Genomic DNA, 20049 nt, shown 5'->3' with positions numbered 1-20049 from the left:
AAGGCAAGTAACAATATTCAGAAGTGGCATTCAGTCTACATCTGGTAATTAATTTCCAGGCCACCAGGCCCCTGATTTTTCTATTGCTCTGTTCTTTGCTCCCTGATGTCTCATCATCTTTATGCCAAACCTTTGGTGATGGTCAGTATTCAGATTCCTGACTCTGCCTTGGAATTCTCTACACAAATACACAAAGCGCTGTATTCTTTGCTTTGATCTTGTTTTGATCTACGGTTGTGAGTGCAAAAAGAGACTTCCTATGACCGCAGGCAGCCTTGTCAAAATCCCTCCCCCTCCCCAAAAAGCGATCAAAATGTAATTAAAAACAAAACATAAATCGAAACATAATTAAACACAACCATCTGATGCAGCTTTTGATTGGTGATACAACTTGAGAACAAATGTTTGAAAGCAATAGCAACCTGATTGATTGATTGATTGATTGATTGATTGAATGAATGTTATGTAATTTCTATTCCACATAGTGATACCTAGAAAATTCCTTCATTCATAATCAAAGTAAAAGCCTTTTGGAGAGGCCATCCTCTACAACTGACCTACTTATGAACTGCAATTGGCCTGACTGGAGCCTCCATAGCTTTTGATAACAAAAACGGGATTTTCCAGTAAAGGAGTGACAACACTGATGAGGCCCTGCTCCAGATTCCATCTTATGGTGATGCCATCAGGAGTCTCCATCAGGAACAGGACCTGAGATTAACAGAAGATCCTTCCTAGGGAAATGGTCTAACAACCTCGTCTCCAATTTCTATAGCCTGCTTCAGTGGGCTTCGTTTCAGTTGTGTTAACTACTGCTCTCTGCCTGCTGTATTCTGATCACTGGACTGTTGCTCTCAAGTTTGTATTGCTGCAAATATTTATTGCTGTTTTAATTGTTGTGCACCACTATGGCACTTCAGTTAACTGTGATATAGAAATTCTTTTAATCAATTAATTAGATTGAGATTCAGAAGAATTGTTGTTGTGCCTAGGCTCTGGAATTCTCTACCCACCTTGCTCAGTCTTGACGGTTTTCTGATGTGTTTTGACAGACAGCTGTTTACCGTATTTTTCGCACTATAGGACGCACTTTTTCCCCTTCAAAAATGAAGGGGAAATGTGTGTGCGTCCTATGTAGCGAAGACGCCATAGCCCCGCGACCCTCTCCCGGCTGGAGAGGTGACGCGCGGCTATGGCAGGAGCCTCTTTAGCCACGTGTCACCTCTCCAGCTGGGAGAGCGCGCACGGGGCTAAAAAAGCCATATCCCCGCGACCCTCTCCCAGCTGGAGAGGTGACGCGCGGCTATGGCAGGAGCCTCTATAGCCGCGCGTCACCTCTCCAGCCGGGAGAGTGCACGCAGGGCTAAAGAAGCCCCCCGCGACCCTCTCCCGGCTGGAGAGGTGACGCGCGGCTATGGCAGGAGCCTCTTTAGCCACGCATCACCTCTCCAGCTGGGAGAGCGCGCGCGGGGCTAAAAAAGCCATAGCCCCGCGACCCTCTCCCAGCTGGAGAGGTGACGCGCGGCTATGGCAGGAGCCTCTCCGCTGCGCCTTTCCGCTGCTCCCTGACCTGCTCTTTGGGGCTGGTGGTGGGCTTCCCCCCGCCAGCCCCAAAGAGCAGGTCGAAAGGAACCTGAAGCCTGGAGAGCGAGAGGGGTCGGTGCACACCGAACCCTCTCGCTCTCCAGGCTTCCAAGGTAGCCGCCTGAACGCACCTTAAACGGCACCTTGTTTTAGAGCGAGAAAACAAGAGGGGGAAAATTCTTCCCCTCTCTGCCCAGCGCCTCCTGCCGCATCACTGAAGGGGCGCTGGGCAGAGAGGGGGAGAATTTTTTTTTCTTGTTCTCCCCCCTCTAAAACAAGGTGCATCCTATTGTCCGGTGCGTCCTATGGTGCGAAAAATACGGTAAGTTGTTGATTGTTTTGTGCTGACTGAAACTATTTATATAGAGTTTTGAACTACGCCCCCTATCTCTTTCATATTGTAGGCCTTTCATGTGTTTTGTGAAGGATTGTTCTTGATGCTGTGAGCTGGCTTGAGTATTTTTTTTTAAAGACAAAATTAGAAAGGTGGAGAATATATATATATTTAAATGAATAAGATTTATCAATGTACTTAAAAACACAATTTTAATCTCATTATAAAAATCAGTCTTTAAAATACTCACATATTTCAGCATTTCCCCTCTGAAAACCAAGATGCTGTTCTGATACACTGTTTAAAAAACACTATAGCTTACCATTGTCCACAGTGAGAGACAAACAGCAGGCGTGCTGTTATTTATTGAGCCGATAAAGGCATTTGCATTGCTCATTAGCAATTGTTAACATATGCAACATCTTTCCCTGGTCTAAAACCCTGTTTACATTCTCTGTGTCACAACTTACTCAAAATACCAAGACATCAGGTCTCTCTCATTTATAAAACAAACACAAAAGCAACTTGCTGAATAGTAATACATATGGAAAACAAGTGACATTTTAAATTGTTATTTAAAAATGGGATAGCGTCGGGAAATGAGGTTGACATTCAAAAAAAAAAAAGCCATAGCAAAACAGATAACTAATTGATCAATTACTAAAGCCTGGTGCTGGAATATCAAAATGGCAGTGTGCCACATCAAAGAACAGATGAAGAACAAGATTAGTAACAAAAACTTAGCAGTGGAAACTCTGCCAAAACTGTTACAGAATTTAGGCAAGTTGGGTATGTTTTTAAATGATCACATCCCTTTTCACAAGAAATTATTTCCTTAAATTTTAGCCAGATGATGGTGGACCATTAAGCCTTGCTTATTTAACCTTTCCCCTGCAATCTGCAATTTAAAAAATAAAACGAGTAGGGGAGCTGAACTCAGAAAATGCACCATGATGAACCACTGTGTGCTATAAAAAAAGCAACCGAAAGTTCAGACTTTTAACACGAATATTCCCAGAAACGTGGTCACATTTTTTATGCTCACGTTTTATTAGAACACCACAAATAATTGCAATCCTATTGGAATATTCCTGACTCTGATTAGCTCAAACGGGCCTGTTTCCCATTTCCCCTTGCCAGTCACTTAAAAAAATAAGGCATGGAGGGAACAGAATGGAAATGCTGCTTTCTCCTTCTGCTAAAATGAAGCGAGCCTTTCCTCAATATCTACCGGGGTGGGGGGTGATCATTAAAGTAATATTGAATTCTTGGAATTTTTATATTGAATTTCATTCCCTAATTTTTTCATGCCCTGGGTGGGGAGGGGTGTTGAATTCTCAATGTCACAGAACATCCAGCGCGGAGCTACTACGGCCGATTCCCCCCTTGGGGGAAGAAGGGGATTGCTCCAGGAGGTTTGGGTCTACTCTCTGTTTGCGTGAAGCGGACATTGGCATATCTTCCCCAGACTTTTCCTGTGGGGTTCATCTGGTAGGCAGGGTGGGGAATAGTTGTCGGAGCTGTACCAAGGTCAGCCAGCAAGAGCTGACAGTTTCTGTCTCTGTACAAAGAAAAGAATCAATACTTTTGGACTACGGCTGTGCCCTCAGTGTAAAACAACAAACATGCAGCGTCTGACATGTTTCTAGGTGATTTGTGGCAGAACCTCTCGTCTGATCTGTATCCAGGAGGTGCTGCACTCCTGCCTTTTGCCTTTCTCCGCTCATCTCCCCAGCCCCCACCCAACCGGCTCTGTGATGTCTAATACTTTACTCAGGTACAGAGGCATGTAGTCTACCCTACAGCTAGTTGTCACTCAATAAATCACACCTACAAGCATGGAGTCTGCACACAGTGATCTGGGCTTTAACAAAGGATCAGAGGGACAAAGTGCAGGCAAGATACTGTAATTATAACAAAAATAAAACATTCAGTGAGCTGCAGCAAAGACGAAAGCTCTAAGGCACGGGCAGATTGTCATCGGAACGGGAGTCCTGGAACTGTGTTTGCCTCTCCATTATTTATGAACTTTCATACCTTAAAGGTTATTCGTCAAGTTCTATATAACAATATATAGCATACGAAAATACAATTGTTATTTTTTTTAAAAAAAGAAACAAACAAAAGTGGTTTCTAATTAAACAAAATGGGGGAGTTTAAGACCCGTTTCAAATGCCACTTCCTCTTGAATATATTCCATGCTTGTTATTACAGCGACAACTGTAGAAATGGTATAAACAAAATAACAAAAAATAACTAATACAGATGCAGAAATGGAAAGAACCGTTGAAGCCTGTTTCACAATCTGGCCTATCATTTTAAGCAGTGCTTATTCTTTTTTTAAAAGGGGGGGGGAGGTGCCTGTATTCACCATGAAGTTGTTACTCTAAGTGCCACACTTTTAACATTTGTGGGGTGCTGGTACCGTGTGCCCTTGAGTATCCCCAGGAAAAAAAGCACAGATTTTAAGCATTAATTAAACGGATAGTTCACAGTTTTCCTGGAACTCACCTAGAAAAGCATAATTCTTATTATAATTGCCTCAGCCAGTGTCCAAAAAGAAAGCGAAATTCTAGATTTTCCCTCAAACACCTCTATGTGTGTCAGCATTTCAGGATTAACCATAATCTATCTATCTATCTATCTATCTATCTATCTATCTATCTATCTATATCCCAGAACATAAAATCAGGCATTAATTACTGCCTGACTTTAATGGTCTGGCAATTATTAAAACCAGCCTAGATTTAGCACCTATGATTTTGCATAGATCCCTTGAAAACATTTTGAAAGTATATTATGTAATTCTATTTTCTTTCAGAAGAAAACAGACCCTGCTGCGCTTCTTTATTTTGGACCCAACCCTACGGATTGGTATCACTCATTCTGAATAATATTAATATTTACATTTAATCCAGTTTTAGCCATTGGGATTGAGTGTCAGAAAAGCTTTACATTTCCTTGTAGGTCTATCAGTGATGGATAGAATTTGTCCACCCACCATGTACTTCAATGACGTTGAATCAATAAATGTGGTTTAAGAGAATGGAGTTGTCCATTAATGATTTTTAAAAGTACAGCATGTAACCTTTTTAATACAAATCACATCACCAAAGTAATTGGATATAGAACCAATATGTTCATCCTGGACATAAAGGAAACAAGTTGGGGAATAATTTATAAAAGGTAACTTCAGAAGCTCGGTAAATCTAGGTTAAAGAAGAAAACCATAGTAATTTCTTTCTCTTCCCCTCTCTCTATATGCAGAAATACTGATATACACTTTTCAGGGACTAAGCACCATTGAACACAATGGGACTTACTCCTGAGTATACATGCATCAAATTTATCTGCCTGTAGCACTTATTCCTACTTTAATTGTGGTACAAATCACAATACTGGTCTCTTCAATTTTTAAAACACTACGCTAAAATCCACGACGCTAAAAAGTTCAAGGCTACAGGATGCAAGATACATGTTTTATAAGTACATATTCATTTATTTATTGTTGCCTGTGCTCAGTGCTAATCCCTAATGCTCCTTTCACGAGGTGTCTCCAGAAATATCAATGAATCAGCAGTCAATGTTATACACAACCAGATCTTCCAAAGGGTTCCAAAGTCAGTGGGTTTACTCCTGTGACAGGAACTTTGGGGGTTTACTTTACTTGTTGAATGAAGCAATGTGAAAGGCAACTGCATCTCTAGACAATGGGAAGCTGAACGTATTGCATTTCCCTACAAAAAGGTCTCTACAAGTAGTCAGGTGTGCTTCCTCCTCCCAGCCTCCTCCACAGAGTGTGATTCGGAGATGGGGAACCTGTGGTCCCCTGGATGTGGTTGGACTCAAGCTCCCATCAGGCCCAGCCAGGAATGATGGGAGCTGTATTCTAGCAACAAATGAAGGTCTACGGATTGCCTACTTCTGGTGTATACATAGCTGTACAAATTCACACTGTGGGGCACAAGGATGTCTTCAAGCAACTTTGGTGCTTCTATTTACCAGAGAATAACCTGTATCATATCTAGTGACTATTTCTCACCTCCACAAACACACTGCCAGGTATTTTCCACATGAGGTGATCAGAGACAAAGCCTTCTCTGTGGTGACCCCATTCACTATCTTTTTTGTGCCAGATCTGTTAGTTTCTACCGGTAAAGCCCGTTTCCTCTTTTTGATATCCCCCCCGCTCCATTTATCAATTTCATTGTCTTTGTTCTTAATGATTATTATAAACTAATCTAGAAATCCTTAGATTACACAGTATAGTAGTACACGTTTGAAGTACATAAATAATACTCCTCTCAGTCGTGGCTTTTGGTTGGAATCTGCCACACAGATTAAAGGTAAACAGTACTTTTGTACTGTTTTATTGTTGTTAGCCGCCCTGAGCCAGGCTTTGCCTGGGGAGGGCGGGATATAAATAAAATTTATTATTATTATTATTATTAAAGGGACCCCTGACCATTAGGTCCAGTTGTGGCCGACTCTGGGGTTGCGGCGCTCATCTCGCTTTATTGGCCGAGGGAGCTGGCGTACAGCTTCCGGGTCATGTGAACAGCATGACTAGGCCGCTTCTGGCGAACCAGAGCAGTGCACAGAAACGCCGTTTACCTTCCCGCCGGAGCGGTACCTATTTATCTACTTGCACTTTGACGTGCTTTCAAACTGCAAGGTTGGCTGGAGCAGGGACCGAGCAACAGGAGCTCACTCCGTCACGGGGATTTGAACCGCCGACCTTCTGATCGGCAAGTCCTAGGCTCTGTGGTTTAACCCACAGCGTCACCTGCATCCCGCAGCCACAAAGATTATGTTCCCCCTAAAACAAAATACCTCTCAACCAGATGCAACAAGAGTTTTTGTTGGTCAATAACACCCACTAAACCTGTAGATTATTATTACTCTTATTGTGTTATGTTTCAATAAATTAATAAATAAAACAAGAGTTCTGGCACTATACAGATTGAAATGGTATTTTTAAAGATACAGTTTGGTGTAAATCATTGAACACAGAAAGAAGATGGAGGATTTGGTGGGGGGGAGTATAGCTAGGTATTTCTTTTGTACTCTTCCCTATTTGAAGACAACAGATATAATATAACCCAGGGGCATGTTCATGTCCAAAAATCTAAGCCCAGCTGCAATTCCCTTTTGGAAGAATAATGGTCTGGAGTATTTGGGAAGGAGGCGGCAACAGCAGACTATTTCACTCCTCTCTGTTCCTTGAGATATCTTCTGATCCTTTTTTAATGTTTCCAGAAGTAGTGCTGGGTCTAATTAGGCAATTTTCCTTCCATCTCCTTTTGTTGTTTTTACCCCCTACTGCAATCCATTGTTCACAGCCCATTACAAATTCCTTTGGATTCTTTACAAGCCATGAACAAGCCCACAATGTAGGATAAGTTAACTGACTTGGAAAACATTTTTTTTTTTTAAGTCTACCCTACCCAACTTATGGAAACAGAAGGCAAAGTTTATCCTCTTAAATCTATCCTGAACGTGTCCTCTTCATGATCTGAGGTGGCTGTTTTTTAAAATCCAGATGCTGCATTAAAAAGCAGTTCAATTATTATTATTCTTTTAATTACTATAATTCTAAGTGCACACATTGAAAATACATTTAGAGGTGGGTTCTAAGCAAAAAGTTTATCATCCAGGTGATTCTAACATTCTAAAATTTAAAAAGGATATTATTAGAATTGAGCATGCAAAATAATTAAATAAAAATGATATAGCCTGTATCACATGGGTGCTTTGTTTATCCAGCGAGGGCTTAAAATCAATCCTTTAATTTTTATTTTAATCCTATCTACCCTTTACTTTCAACAGTAATCCTTTACCCACAGTATAAGAAAAAACCAACCAGTAGGAATATTCATATGGTGAAACACTGTTATTTTCACCTGAAATGTAAGGCAAACCTACATATCAACTCAGTTTAAAAAACGAAAACTAAATCCAAATGTATTAACATGCCACAAAATGGACTATAAGTATCTCACGATTATAGAAACAACCTTAAGAAAAATTAAGGCAGGAGGAAACTCACAAACACAAGCAAACGAACAAACAAATCTGAATAGGAATAAGGAATTGAACATTTATTACAGATAGGTTTCTTGCTCTCCTTCTCCTCTCTTCTGAAGGGGGGGGGAGAGTCTATGGTGAGAACTAAAGAAGCCTAGATGTCACAAGACTGCAAACAGATTAACACAAAACACCTCTGGACTTGTGCAGTTTCCTTGCATCACTTCACAGCTCCACAAAACACAAACCAACCTACCCAGTATTAATGGGAGAATTTAAGTATTAGGAAAGTCTTACTCAGAGACACATAGAACTCGGTGTCATCTCTATTCATTTTATGATTTACTGCCAGTAGCCATTCCCTCTGCCCCTTTATTTATTTATTTAATGAAATTTTATACGCTGCTTGATTGGGTGGGTCGGGAAAGAAAAAAAACCACGTGGTTTGCCAAAAAAAAAAATGGATTAGGAACCCAACTAATCCATAATGATTTCAGAAACCATAATGTTAGTGGGTGAGTAAAATAAGTCACTTAAGTTCATTGATTTGTATAGGTCTTCTCTGAATACGACCAACACCAGAGAGTATGAATTACATTGTTTCACATGGTAATACCCATTAGTGGTGAATTTTATGCTTATTTAAATAAAACCTCCATTTTACAGCATTAATAAGAGGACATTATCCTAATCCTGTTTGCTTATTAAGGTACGATATGAATAAATAAGCCAGATTTTTTCATCAACCTTGTAGACGTGGTATTGATACATGCAGCACGATCCTTTGCAAGTCGGCTGAGAAACAAGTCCCACTAACTTCAAGAGTAACTTACTAAGGCTGCAATTCTGTGCACAGTAACCTGGGAATAAGACTCATTAAACTCAGACGGACTTGTTTCTAGATAAATATGGAACAGGGTTGGGCTGCAGGAATCGTTACTCCTCTAGCGGCAAACCTTCTCTAGGGGCAAAATAATATTCCCTAGTGACCACTAACCTTCTCTTAGCGGCAAAATCATAGACTAGAATCATAGAGTTGGAAGAGACCACAAGGGCCATCGAGTCCAACCCCCTGCCAAGCAGGAAATTGGAATATCTCCCATCACACTGTTGTTAGCACACTGTTCCACTACATAGAGTGGTACCTCGGGTTACATGCGCTTCAGGTTACATATGCTTCAGGTTACAGACTCCACTAACCCAGAAATAGTACCTCGGGTTAAGAACTTTGCTTCAGGATGAGAACAGAAATTGCGCCGCAGCGCGGAGGCAGCGGGAGCCCCCATTAGCTAAAGTGGTGCTTCAGGTTAAGAACAGTTTCAGGTTAAGAACGGACCTCCGGAACGAATTAAGTACGTAACCAGAGGTACCACTGTACGTAGAAATGCAGTTGTGCATGAACACAAAGCACAAATGTTTTCCCATAATAATGACTTTTTATTGTGAAATATGACAGATAAACTTGGGGATGTTGTTCTTTATGGTTAAGATGTAATGGGGGTGGGAAGGGGGAGAAAGATCTTGAGCTGTTGGTTTCCATAGTATTTGCAACCTAAGATCTTGAGTTGTTGGTTTTCATAGGAGCTGCAACCTAAGATAATGGGAAACGCAATGTTTCCAGCCACTCTTTCTGCCAATGCAATTGCTACTTGATATAAATGTACTCAGATTTTGAGGATTACCAGCAAACTAATAATTAAATGTTACTGTAGACACTCTTAAGAATTACCCCAGAATTCTTAGCTTTGCCACTCACATTATATAATATCGTTTTTGTGGGGATTTAAACAAGTGAAGCAACTGATCATTTTTAGTACACCACCACCACCAACAGATTTCTGTTTTAAGCACTGAGTGGGTAAAAGTAGCTTTGACTTAATGAGAAGATTTATCGTTCCCTCCCAATCCTACAATTCTATGACCTATGATCATCTTCTTAAAAAACCTTTAACAGTAGGTTCAAATTGGCTCCTTAGTTCACCTGTGAGGTTGCAGTGGAAGGAAGCACAGGTATGCAGACCCTGTGGATGTGATGGTTCAGTCTCTCTTGTGCCAAATTTTGTATCAAAGGAACCGACAAAGTTTGTATCAAAAACCACTTTGCATTTAAAAATGACACCACTTGCTTTTAGCCACTAGAACCACAGGCAAGCCAAGATAGTAAGCTATTGAAACCATGTCTTTCTTTCTTTCTTTCTTTCTTTCTTTCTTTCTTTCTTTCCCCCCCTCTCTTTCTCTCTCTCTCTTACACACACATAGTGATGTTAAATTCTCAAGGAATAATCTTTTGGAGAATATTCTCGAGAATATTCCGAATTAATGAGAATATTAGAGAATTTTCAACTTCCGGCTTCCAGCGATGTGATATGGTAGCCTCCCAAGAGAATGGACAGCCTGTCATGCCTGTAATTCAGGGTTAAATGATGGTAATTTTCATTTAAAATTTTCATTTAAAATAGGAGAATATTCATTTTAATGCATTGAAAATGATATAATTTTAATGGATTGAAAATTATACAGTTAGTTAATATACATGTTTATTCATGGGTAAACTTGTTCAGATGGCAACCAAAAACTGTACAGATACTTTTATTCCATGGGGCAATGCAGTGAATTCACGTTCTTTGATTTTTTTGCACCAAACGTGAAATTGAAAATTCAACGTGAATGACTCACGTTAATCACTAAGCCAGCCACTAACCATATATCAGTATTTATCATCAACTTTGAATTCTAATGCTCACACAATGCCCAGTAATGTAACTGGATCAAAAACAAAACCATTATTCATTAAGTACACTGGCAATATCACAGCTTGACTTATTATTTACTAGATTTTTTAAAATGTGGGTTGTAAAACTGTTTCTTACATTAGAATTTACAGTTTGTGGATAATATTCTCTGGAGAATTTTCTAGCAAAGAATATTCTTGAGAATATTCTCATTTTCGAGAATATTCTCGAGAGAATATTCTCACCTCACTACACACACACAATTTAAATACAGATTTTCCAAATACTGGTGGGATGTGAATATTATGTCTTTTTCATATTCCTATATTAACATTTTTAAAAGACAGTATTGTTTTATTTCCTTGTTAGTGTATGTTGTAGAGGTTGTGAAGCTTTCTGACAAAAAGTGGTTGCTTTCTGCTCACTGCATGTTAAAAGAATCATACCAAGGGAGAAGAGTTGAGGAAATGCCGTTTCTTCAATATTCTCTCAAATGTCTGGCTGCTTGAACATTTATTTATCTTTAATGAAACAACTTCCAATAAAATGAATATATTTCAGACAGAGTTGCAGGTATTTACCATACTTGGGAATTTCGTTCTTCCCAGTGATGCAATCTTCACCATTTTGTGAACTCCACCTTGCACCTGGCATGCATATTACATAAGAAGCCAGCCATGACTTGCAAGAACTGTAGGACTAAATGTCAATCCATTTCAAAACTTTAACTGGTGAAAGGGCAAGTGTTTCCCATTTTCCTAATACTGAAGATAATATAATGCTGCCTGCATGGCAAGGAATGTTGCCTGCCATGTCCTCATTTATCTGCGAATTCATTAGTTTATAAAATGTTCAAAAGCAGCTTACAAATCATTTTTTAAATAACAAAAGCAGGTTGTAAAAAAACCACTATTAGTGAAGAATGTGTAAAAAAATATTATTTTATCCCTCAATTTTAACACAAGACCTTTTAAAACAAGTGATTTAATTTTCTGGTAGATGCTGAGCAAAGATATAATCAGGAAGACATGATTTAAGGTGGGAATTGTACTACTGAGACAACTGTCCCCAAAGTTCCCCATAGTCCTTACCTCTGAAAATGACCAGACATGTATGGTTCAACTCCCATTTCCTTGCCAGATAATCTTAGGGGTCAAGGATGAGGGAGAAGGTGTTTTTCTAAGGCTCAAACTACATGTTACATCTAATACATAACTTCCAGCTATGGGTGTGCTTTTTTGTTATTCAGAAATAAGTGCAGAGGGTCCAGTCCAGATCAGGAGCACATATGGAAGGGAGGCTCAGTTCTTTTTTACCTAGATGCAACTCCCTCAAAACACCTTCCCTTCATGTGGCATTTAGCACTAGCAAGAAATCTTCCACTGCTGCAAATGGGAGCTTTAAAAAAGAAAGAAAAAGAACTGGCAATTGCCACCTGGATAAGTGAGTGAGGTGATCTCGCCTGGGGAGGCAAGAAGTAAACCTTGTGTGTCCTGTGCATTGCATCCCCAATGGGTTGTTGTTTTTATTTTGATTATATATATTTTGTGGTTTTATATTTTGATTTTGTTCTGTGAACTACCCTGAGACCTCCGAGTATAGGTTGGTATATAAATTCAATTAATAATAATAATAATAATAAGGACTGCCAATATAACTTTTGAGTAAGAAAGAAGCACTACACATTAAACCTATTGCTTAAGAAGCACTACACATCTAAAGTTAATTTGTAGCTTGACCCTGAGACACACAGAGCTCTGGCAATTACGGCTTTAGAATATCCAATGCCCTGAATGGATCCCTATTGGATATTGAGAGTAATGGATCTCATGTGTTCAGTGTGCCTTGCCCCCCTCATTAAGACTTTGTAGTGTTAATTCCCTTCTGCCATCACCAGTTCTACTCACTCGCGACCTGTTAGGTAAAAAAAGGGTCAAGGTGCGGTTACTCATTACAAACTTCTATCAGTTGATTTCAGGCAAGAAGTTCCGTGAAGCAGGTCAAATTAACATAAATTATATGTGCTTTCATTGCAACCCATGGCTGGAAGATTTGGGCAGCTGTCATGGATTCCAGAGATGGCAAGAGTGTCTGTGAGGGAATGCACCCGCTACAGATGTAACCTCAATAGTTTTCACCACTAAAACAAACCAAGGTGAGAGAAGCAGAAAGAAGTGGGGAAATTGCATGTTGGGTTGTTAAAACAATTAAAACTCTGCTTTTCTGTGAAACAACAAATTGGAAGAAGGGGGTGCAGAATGATACCATCCTATTCTTGGGTGGATGCCAGGATACCCAAACGCCCCACACTGGCCCAACAGAATAGATATGCATTGTTTTATCCATAAAGCTTCACTTTCCTTTTTAATTTACTACTACAAAGGTGCCATACTGACTTTGTTCAGTTTATCGTATTTCAGATGAGTAAATTAGGGTAATGAACAAGAAGTTTTCCTGCTCACACGACCCCTTTGCTTCTCCCTGATTTGTGGTCTCTTGCTGAACACGAAGTCTTAAATTTTATCCAAATGAGGAAACCGTGGTTACTAGCTTCGGAACAACCCAGGATATTAAACTATGGTTTGAAGTCATCTTAATTATCCTGGCAGCGAAGTACAGCTCCAGAACAAAGCCCGTAGCTCCTACCTTTAATCCACATTCATGTTTATGACAAAGTTTCTATATCACCTGTCAGAATATAGGCAGTAAAAATAAACACTGTTGCATAGATAAACAGATGAACAACTACACAACTTTCTGAAGGCAGCCCTGTATCAGGGGGTTTTTAATGTTTGATGTTTTGCTGTGTTTTTATTATGTTGGAAGCCGCCCATAGTGGCTGGGGTGACCAGTCAAGTATTGTTGCAGTAGTAGTTAGTTAGTTAGTTAGTTAGTTAGTTAGTTAGCTAGTTAGTTTTGGCTTTGTACCTTTTTAATGCTAACTCATAAAATGGCATAAAAAGTAGTTCCATTCACTACATTTAATTGGGAAGGACACCGTAATACTGGTGATATTTCTCTGGATATTTTGTCTGTTTTGTAAATACATTTCAAATCTAATGTAATTTGATACACTTTGGAGAGAATGAGTTGATAATTCACAGAGTCACTAAGTGAATGGGGAAAGAAGGGAGATGGCAATTGATGTGGATGTGAATAAATTTAGTTTGTGGCTTCTGGTTTTTGGTTTTTTAAATTTCCCTAGCCTTCCCACAATTATTGTACAAGGGGAAAATCTCTGCCTGCACTAGAGGAGATAGCATTAGTCACAGTACCAACACATTTGGATGTGAAGACACTTACAGTAAGCCAACTACTCAAAAACCACATTTCACATTGTAGGTCATAAGGTAAATATGAGGTATATAATAATACTGCATCTATTGATCTCAATTCGTATACAGAACTGAAAAGTTATTACAGTACATGCTGAGTGTGAGACCTTGCTTCTGAAACCATAGTGAGATCATTCTGCAAATCCAAGAGAGAATAATGCACTTCCTTTGTTGTCTCAGCAAACCCTCCGTGTCCCTATTTTCCAGGGACAGTCCTGGATTTACAGAAGCCATTGCAGTTTCTGATTTGATCACGGAATGTTTTGCTTTTCCTTAGAACCTCCCTGTTTTCATCAGAGAAATGATGGAGAGCAGATCTTTTTCTTTTCTAGAAAAATAGGTACTGGCATTCGCCACACGTTTTTAACAACAACAAAAAGAGGTGCTGGTACTTGAGTACCCCCTTGAAAAAAGCATTGTTGGAGAGTATGGAAGATTTCCCTATTTTCATCAGAGAGATGCTGGAGGGTATGGAGTTATGAGACACCCCCCCCCCCGAGCCAATTATACAGCCTTTAAGAGACATCTGTAGGCAGCCCTGTATAGGGAAGGTTTTTTAAAGTGTTTAATGTTTTAGTACGTTTTTATATATGTTGGAAGCTGCCCAGAGTGACTGGAGCAGCCCAATCAGATGGGTGGGATATAAATATTATTATTATTATTATTATTATTATTATTATTATTATTATTATTATTATTATTTTCATCGGAGAAATGTTGGAGGGTATGTGCAGGCTCAGGCCAATGCAGTAAGTTTACAGGCAGTTTTCTGGAGGTGACAGAATTTCAAGGGCTTGGAAAGGAAACCTAGGAGTAATACGGAAGCCTTCCCCACAGCCTTGGGACATGGTCTGAGATTTGTAGGCCTTTGCACTCCTTTCCAATTGACCCCTACAACAGGGCTAGGGAGCCCATGGCCCCACAAGTCACATCAGGCCTGCCAAGCCCCCACCACAGTGCTGCAGTCCTCTCCTCCCAGCGCAGAGCTGCAAGAGGGGGAGAAATAACTGCCTGGCCTCCTCAGAGACCCGTCTTTGAAGAGCAGAGGCAGCAAATGTCCTCCGCACCACAGTGCTGAGCTTGCTGGAAAGATCTAAAGATAAAGTGAAGTCTCTTCCCTCCTTTCCACTGTAGGAAACAGGGAGACGGATCTGCAATTGGAAAACATTTCGGGAGGGAGAACAACTCCCATCCCCCATGGGCTGCAATCAACAAAAATGGGAGGGGAGGAGAAGAATTCACTTTTGCTTGTGGGAGCAAAATCATCTGAGCTGGCCCGGGCAGCTAGTTTCTTGCCATGAAAGGAGCAGAGGAAAGTGTGTGGTACTATGCAGAGATTGAAGAGATTCCTCCAGTGATGCCAGTGAATACATTAAAGAATTTAGCTGTACCTTACCTCGGGGCACTCAGCTGTTAAACTTTGATGTTGTTTCATCTGCCCGTTCTGTGACTGTTACCTTGTAAATTTTTGGCCATAGTACCAATTAAAGAAGATAACCACAAACATCTCTAATGTGCCTCACCCCTCTTCTTCAAATGCAATGCCTACATGCCACCAGCTTCAAAGTAGGCATCCGGGCAAAACGTAACAATCATCTTATGCCTTACAAGATTCAGAAGTTGTTCCCGAGTTGATTCCCGAGTTGTTGTTTCTCCTGAGAGTTGCCATGGCATTTTTTGGTTTGTGTGTGTGTGTGTGGTTGTTGTTTTTTAAAAAGTATTGGTAAAGTTCTCAGAAATTTCTAAGCACGCAACTGGCATGCATATCGGAGAGAAGAAAATATCCACTTTATTAAGGAACATTCTATCATTCTTCACTTTATATATTTACATAATATAGGCCTTGAACGACGCTGCAAGCTGGGCACTTAAAATTTCCTGCAGAAGTCTTACTTCAAGCACTTACTTCAAGCTATCAATATTATTACAGATTTGTGGGTGCCCTGCCTTCCACCTAGATTCCTGTTGTGTTGGTGTTTCATCAGTGTTGAACTGGGGTGAACTAACAAGCGTTGGATTTAGCTGTCATACCTCCTGAACACTACTGGGATTTCAAAGGTGGAATTGACATCTGAAAGAGGAGACGCTTTGTCCTTAGGCACGTCAATCAAAAAATCCAGTCATTTTGACGTTTTTGTAAAAAAAAAAAAAGGAGTTCAATTTTGGTGGTTTCCTTAAGAAAGCTCAGCAACTTTTGGGGTGTCCTGGAATTTACTTTATGAAATATGGCAACCCTGCATAGTTGGGGCACAACGGCAGAATAGACTAGTGGCATACTGTGGGTTGCCAGCTCCCGGGGCAGAGTGGAATGGGGGTGAGAGGGAAACGAGTGGAGTAGGTATGTACATTCAACTGCCTAACAGCATCCACATCATTCAGAAGATCACATGCGCAGAGATAAGAAAAGAAGTGTCATTCCGATGTCTGGAGAGGTCACTTCCGAGTTCGCACAGAAAAGCAGTTTTCAACGGAGCCCAACAACGGAAGCACACAGCTGTATTAAGGCAGCACTGGGTGTTGAAATTTTGCACCGCTAGCAATTTTGCATGCAGGGCAACTGCCCCTGTGCCCCCTCCCCCCAAAAAGCTATGCCACAGGAATAGACCCTTTCCCTGGTTGCTGCCTCACAAATTTTCTGGGAAGCTGGGATAACCAGGAAAGTTCGGGCTGTCCATCTCAAAACACAGTCACTGATGGGATTGGAGACAGCAGCTGTAGGGAATAATTTAACCCTTTGCTCCTCCCTACTAGAATACTAAGGGAAAACCTGTCTTCTGAAGTTGGTAGCTGCTTTGGTGGAAAATCCCCTAGTGGCACCAAAAATAGCTTTTCCTCAGGACCACAGCACACAGCAGGGGAGAAGCTGGTTAGATTCTGCAACCACATCTCTGATCCCACGAATTATCGGCCACCCTACCTGAGACAATTCCATTTGTATACAAATGCAATATTGTATAAACAAATTGTATAATTGCAAATATACATAAACGGTTCTCACGTTTATGATTTACTTAACAAAATTATATTCCATCTTCCAGAGTGATATCCCCCATGAGGCAGAAAAAGTGCACAAACATATAAACTAAACTACATAGAATAAATCAACCCTAGCTAGCAGGACCAGTGGTCAGAAATAATGGGAACTCTAGTCCAAAACCAGCTGGAGACCCGAGTTTGGGAAACGCTGCTTCAGACCATGTTTTCTGACTTCCTAGAGGCATCTCATGGGCCAAAGTTGGAAACAAAATGCTAGGTTAGGTGAGCCTTTGATCTGACCTACATCAGGGCGCTTTTCAGGACCAGCTATAGGTTTCAGAAGGCTCTGGACTATGTGCCGTCTTCAGGGGTGCCTCCTTGCAGCGGGTTTATCTGATGAGAGTGGAAATGAGCAAAAGCGGTGGTAGTGGCAGAGTTCACACAAGGCCCATATACACTGGCACTCTGGAATATTGTGGGAAAGGATAGTGGCTAGTTCCAAGGCTATCAGTTTGGGAAAGTCAGGGGAAGGGTGAGCCAGGCAGCATGAAGGCGCAATGCTCGTTCTCATCTTAATGCACCATAGTTTGTTAAGCACAGATGGTTACATCCAAACCACCTCAAACTGTGAGGACCTTAGAGCACGACTGCAAGCGATAGCCACATGCAGATGGATATGACTTGTTTCTTTCCCTTTATAATGCAGCTTCCTGCTCGTCACATCTTCCACCTTCAGCCTGAATATTTCAAAGTCCCCAGAGCATTGGGGTGGGGCCAGCCGTTGAACTGGAAAGCATACAAAAATGCCAGGCATGCGTGCACAACCCCTTACACATGTATTATTAGGATTGCCAATACACAAATTTTAGGAATAAGTTGCAGGCAGGGGCAATAAAAAGGCTATGAGGAGGGGGAAAGGGTAAAACACACAAAGTAGGATGATGTCTCCATTTTGAAGGGATTTAAACAAAACTATTAGTTTTTTAATAAAACAAAATGTTCTCCGACCTACATTTGTTAGGAAATATTTTGAATACTTTTCATGTGCATGAACAAAAGCTTCCGACTGTAAATTATTGGTCCTATCAGCTACAGTGTGACAATATCCCATAGTGTAACTACAACATAATTGAATAGCTGTGTGTGTGTGTGTGTGTGTGTGTGTGTGTGTGTGTGTGTGTGTCCCCGTCCCTCCCTACACTGTGTGGAAGAACGCAAGTAAACAGAACTGGAGTCCCTGCACATTTGCCTCATGGCACACCCCATCCCAGAATACTTTAACAGTCTTCAAAGCAGGAAAACATCTTGAGGGGGTGTGGGGAGTGTGGTTAATTAGGATCGTAGAAAGTGGCTTTCCTCTGCTCTAAATAAATAAATTAAAAAGTGTCAAGAGCCCTCAAACACTTAGGATATCAGAACCCTTATCTACACCCCCCTCCAGAAACTCTTAGAAGGTCAACCATTTTCTTTTGTTCATTATCACTAAGTTGCCCTAAACATTCTGTGGCTTCTGGAAGTCTTTGTTGTGGTGTTCTGTTTGTTTTTAAATTACAAAACTCTTGTTTTCAGCGTAACTGGGGAGTCCCCTGAGAATGCAGAACAATCTCCAACCTTGTCTGTGTGTAGACTCATTTTACTGTCCTACTCATTGTCATAGGGCCACCAGCTCCAGTGCTCCTGATGACCATTCTTGTGTGCCAGCCACTGGATGACCGTAATAACCAGCAGGTCCTGATTTTGTCAGGACAAACATGGGACATCTATCCCACAGATGCTGCTACATAGCATATTAATAATGCAAATGGGAAATATATGACTGGCAAAAGATGGGGTGAAGAATTCCAGCTACTTCTGTGAACTATATTTTCCATCTCCACAGTACAGCTTCCCAGTCAAATGACAATGCAGTTGCCAATTTACACAACATCCAAAAGTTTTTCTTTTTCGGTGCCCTGGCCAATGATTCTGATGACGGGTAGCTGCAACAACCACCGCTTTGAACATCAAAGGAAGCCTCCTTGGTTTGTGCAAGAATTCCAATTCATAACATTATATGGGTGGGGTTTATTTTTCTTTTCTGTTCATTTGGGACACAGCTGTATGCCACTGCATAGCCTGAAGACAGCACCCAGTAGCATGAGCAACAAACTTTATTACATGTTCAGTGTTTGGGAGTTGTTTATATTTAAGTGGATCACTTCAGGTTTTTACCTTACTGCTTTATATTATGACATTTTATAGTTTATTTTGAGAGGGAAAGAAATCCTTTAAAAGGAAAAAGAAATAGAAGTGGGGGTTTTTTTAACACTAATGGGAAGACAATCCAGCTATTTTCTCTCACCTGAAGTCTCTATAGAAAAATCGTTATGAATGAGGAGGAACTGCCAAATAAAACTGCCCTAGCTGATGACAGTAAGTACAAGTAATAACTTTCCATCATCCCAATATTTTAGCTGTTGCTTTATCATGGGCTCAAGAACTCAGCTGATACATGTTGCAGATAAACAACATGCATATGCTATAAAACCCTCATTTGACACTGATGTGCAAAATGAACTGCCTTAGGGACTCTAGTTAAGGGTTGAAAGGCAGTACCAGTATCAAATTTTATTTCAGTCACAGACCAGCATAAGATAAACCATACGGATAAACCGAACACATAAGACTTAAAACAGGTAAGGAATAAAACTAGTGATTAAAAGGTGATTATATCATACCTACTTAAAAAGATAGAAACAGGGACAAACAGTTAAAAGCGACTATAAGGGAGGGAGTGTGAAGGAGCACAGGTCTTGCATTTTGGGCCTGGTTTGTGGCGCAAGCCATCCTTCGACGAATATTCATCACAGCAGCGCAGAATCTAGCAAGTGAGTATGTAGCACCTGGGTTTTCATCTTGAAGTAGCAGGGAGGTATAAAGTTGTTCTGTGCAACCTGGGAATTTATGTAGTATAGTCAAGATGAAGCTAGCTTGTATGTCTGTACAGTCATACCTTGGGTTGAAGTAGCTTCAGGATGAATATTTTCGGGTTGCGCTCCATGGCGACCCGGAAGTAACGGAG

The 20049-nt window shown here is 40.6% G+C and overlaps 1 protein-coding gene across 10 annotated transcripts in view; it reads right to left on the bottom strand.

Moving 5' to 3' along the window:
• Positions 1–20049, bottom strand: part of BNC2 (basonuclin zinc finger protein 2) — a 418715-nt gene that overhangs the window by 213658 nt on the left and 185008 nt on the right. Inside the window, exon 1 of one of the 10 annotated variants that reach the window (XM_081176205.1) lies at positions 4290–4308. The exons of the other annotated variants lie outside the window; for them this stretch is intronic. Coding sequence (XP_081032331.1) covers positions 4290–4292 — 3 coding nt within the window. The 5' untranslated portion in view covers positions 4293–4308. Of the gene's footprint in view, positions 1–4289; positions 4309–20049 lie in introns of those variants that run through there. 10 annotated transcript variants of the gene reach the window in all.

Source organism: Podarcis bocagei (assembly GCF_964188305.1).
Source record: "Podarcis bocagei genome assembly, chromosome: 17".
NCBI classification, from domain to species: Eukaryota; Metazoa; Chordata; class Lepidosauria; order Squamata; family Lacertidae; genus Podarcis; species Podarcis bocagei.
The sequence above is the reverse complement of the archived record's forward strand: the minus strand, read 5'-3'. Positions and strand labels throughout refer to the sequence as shown.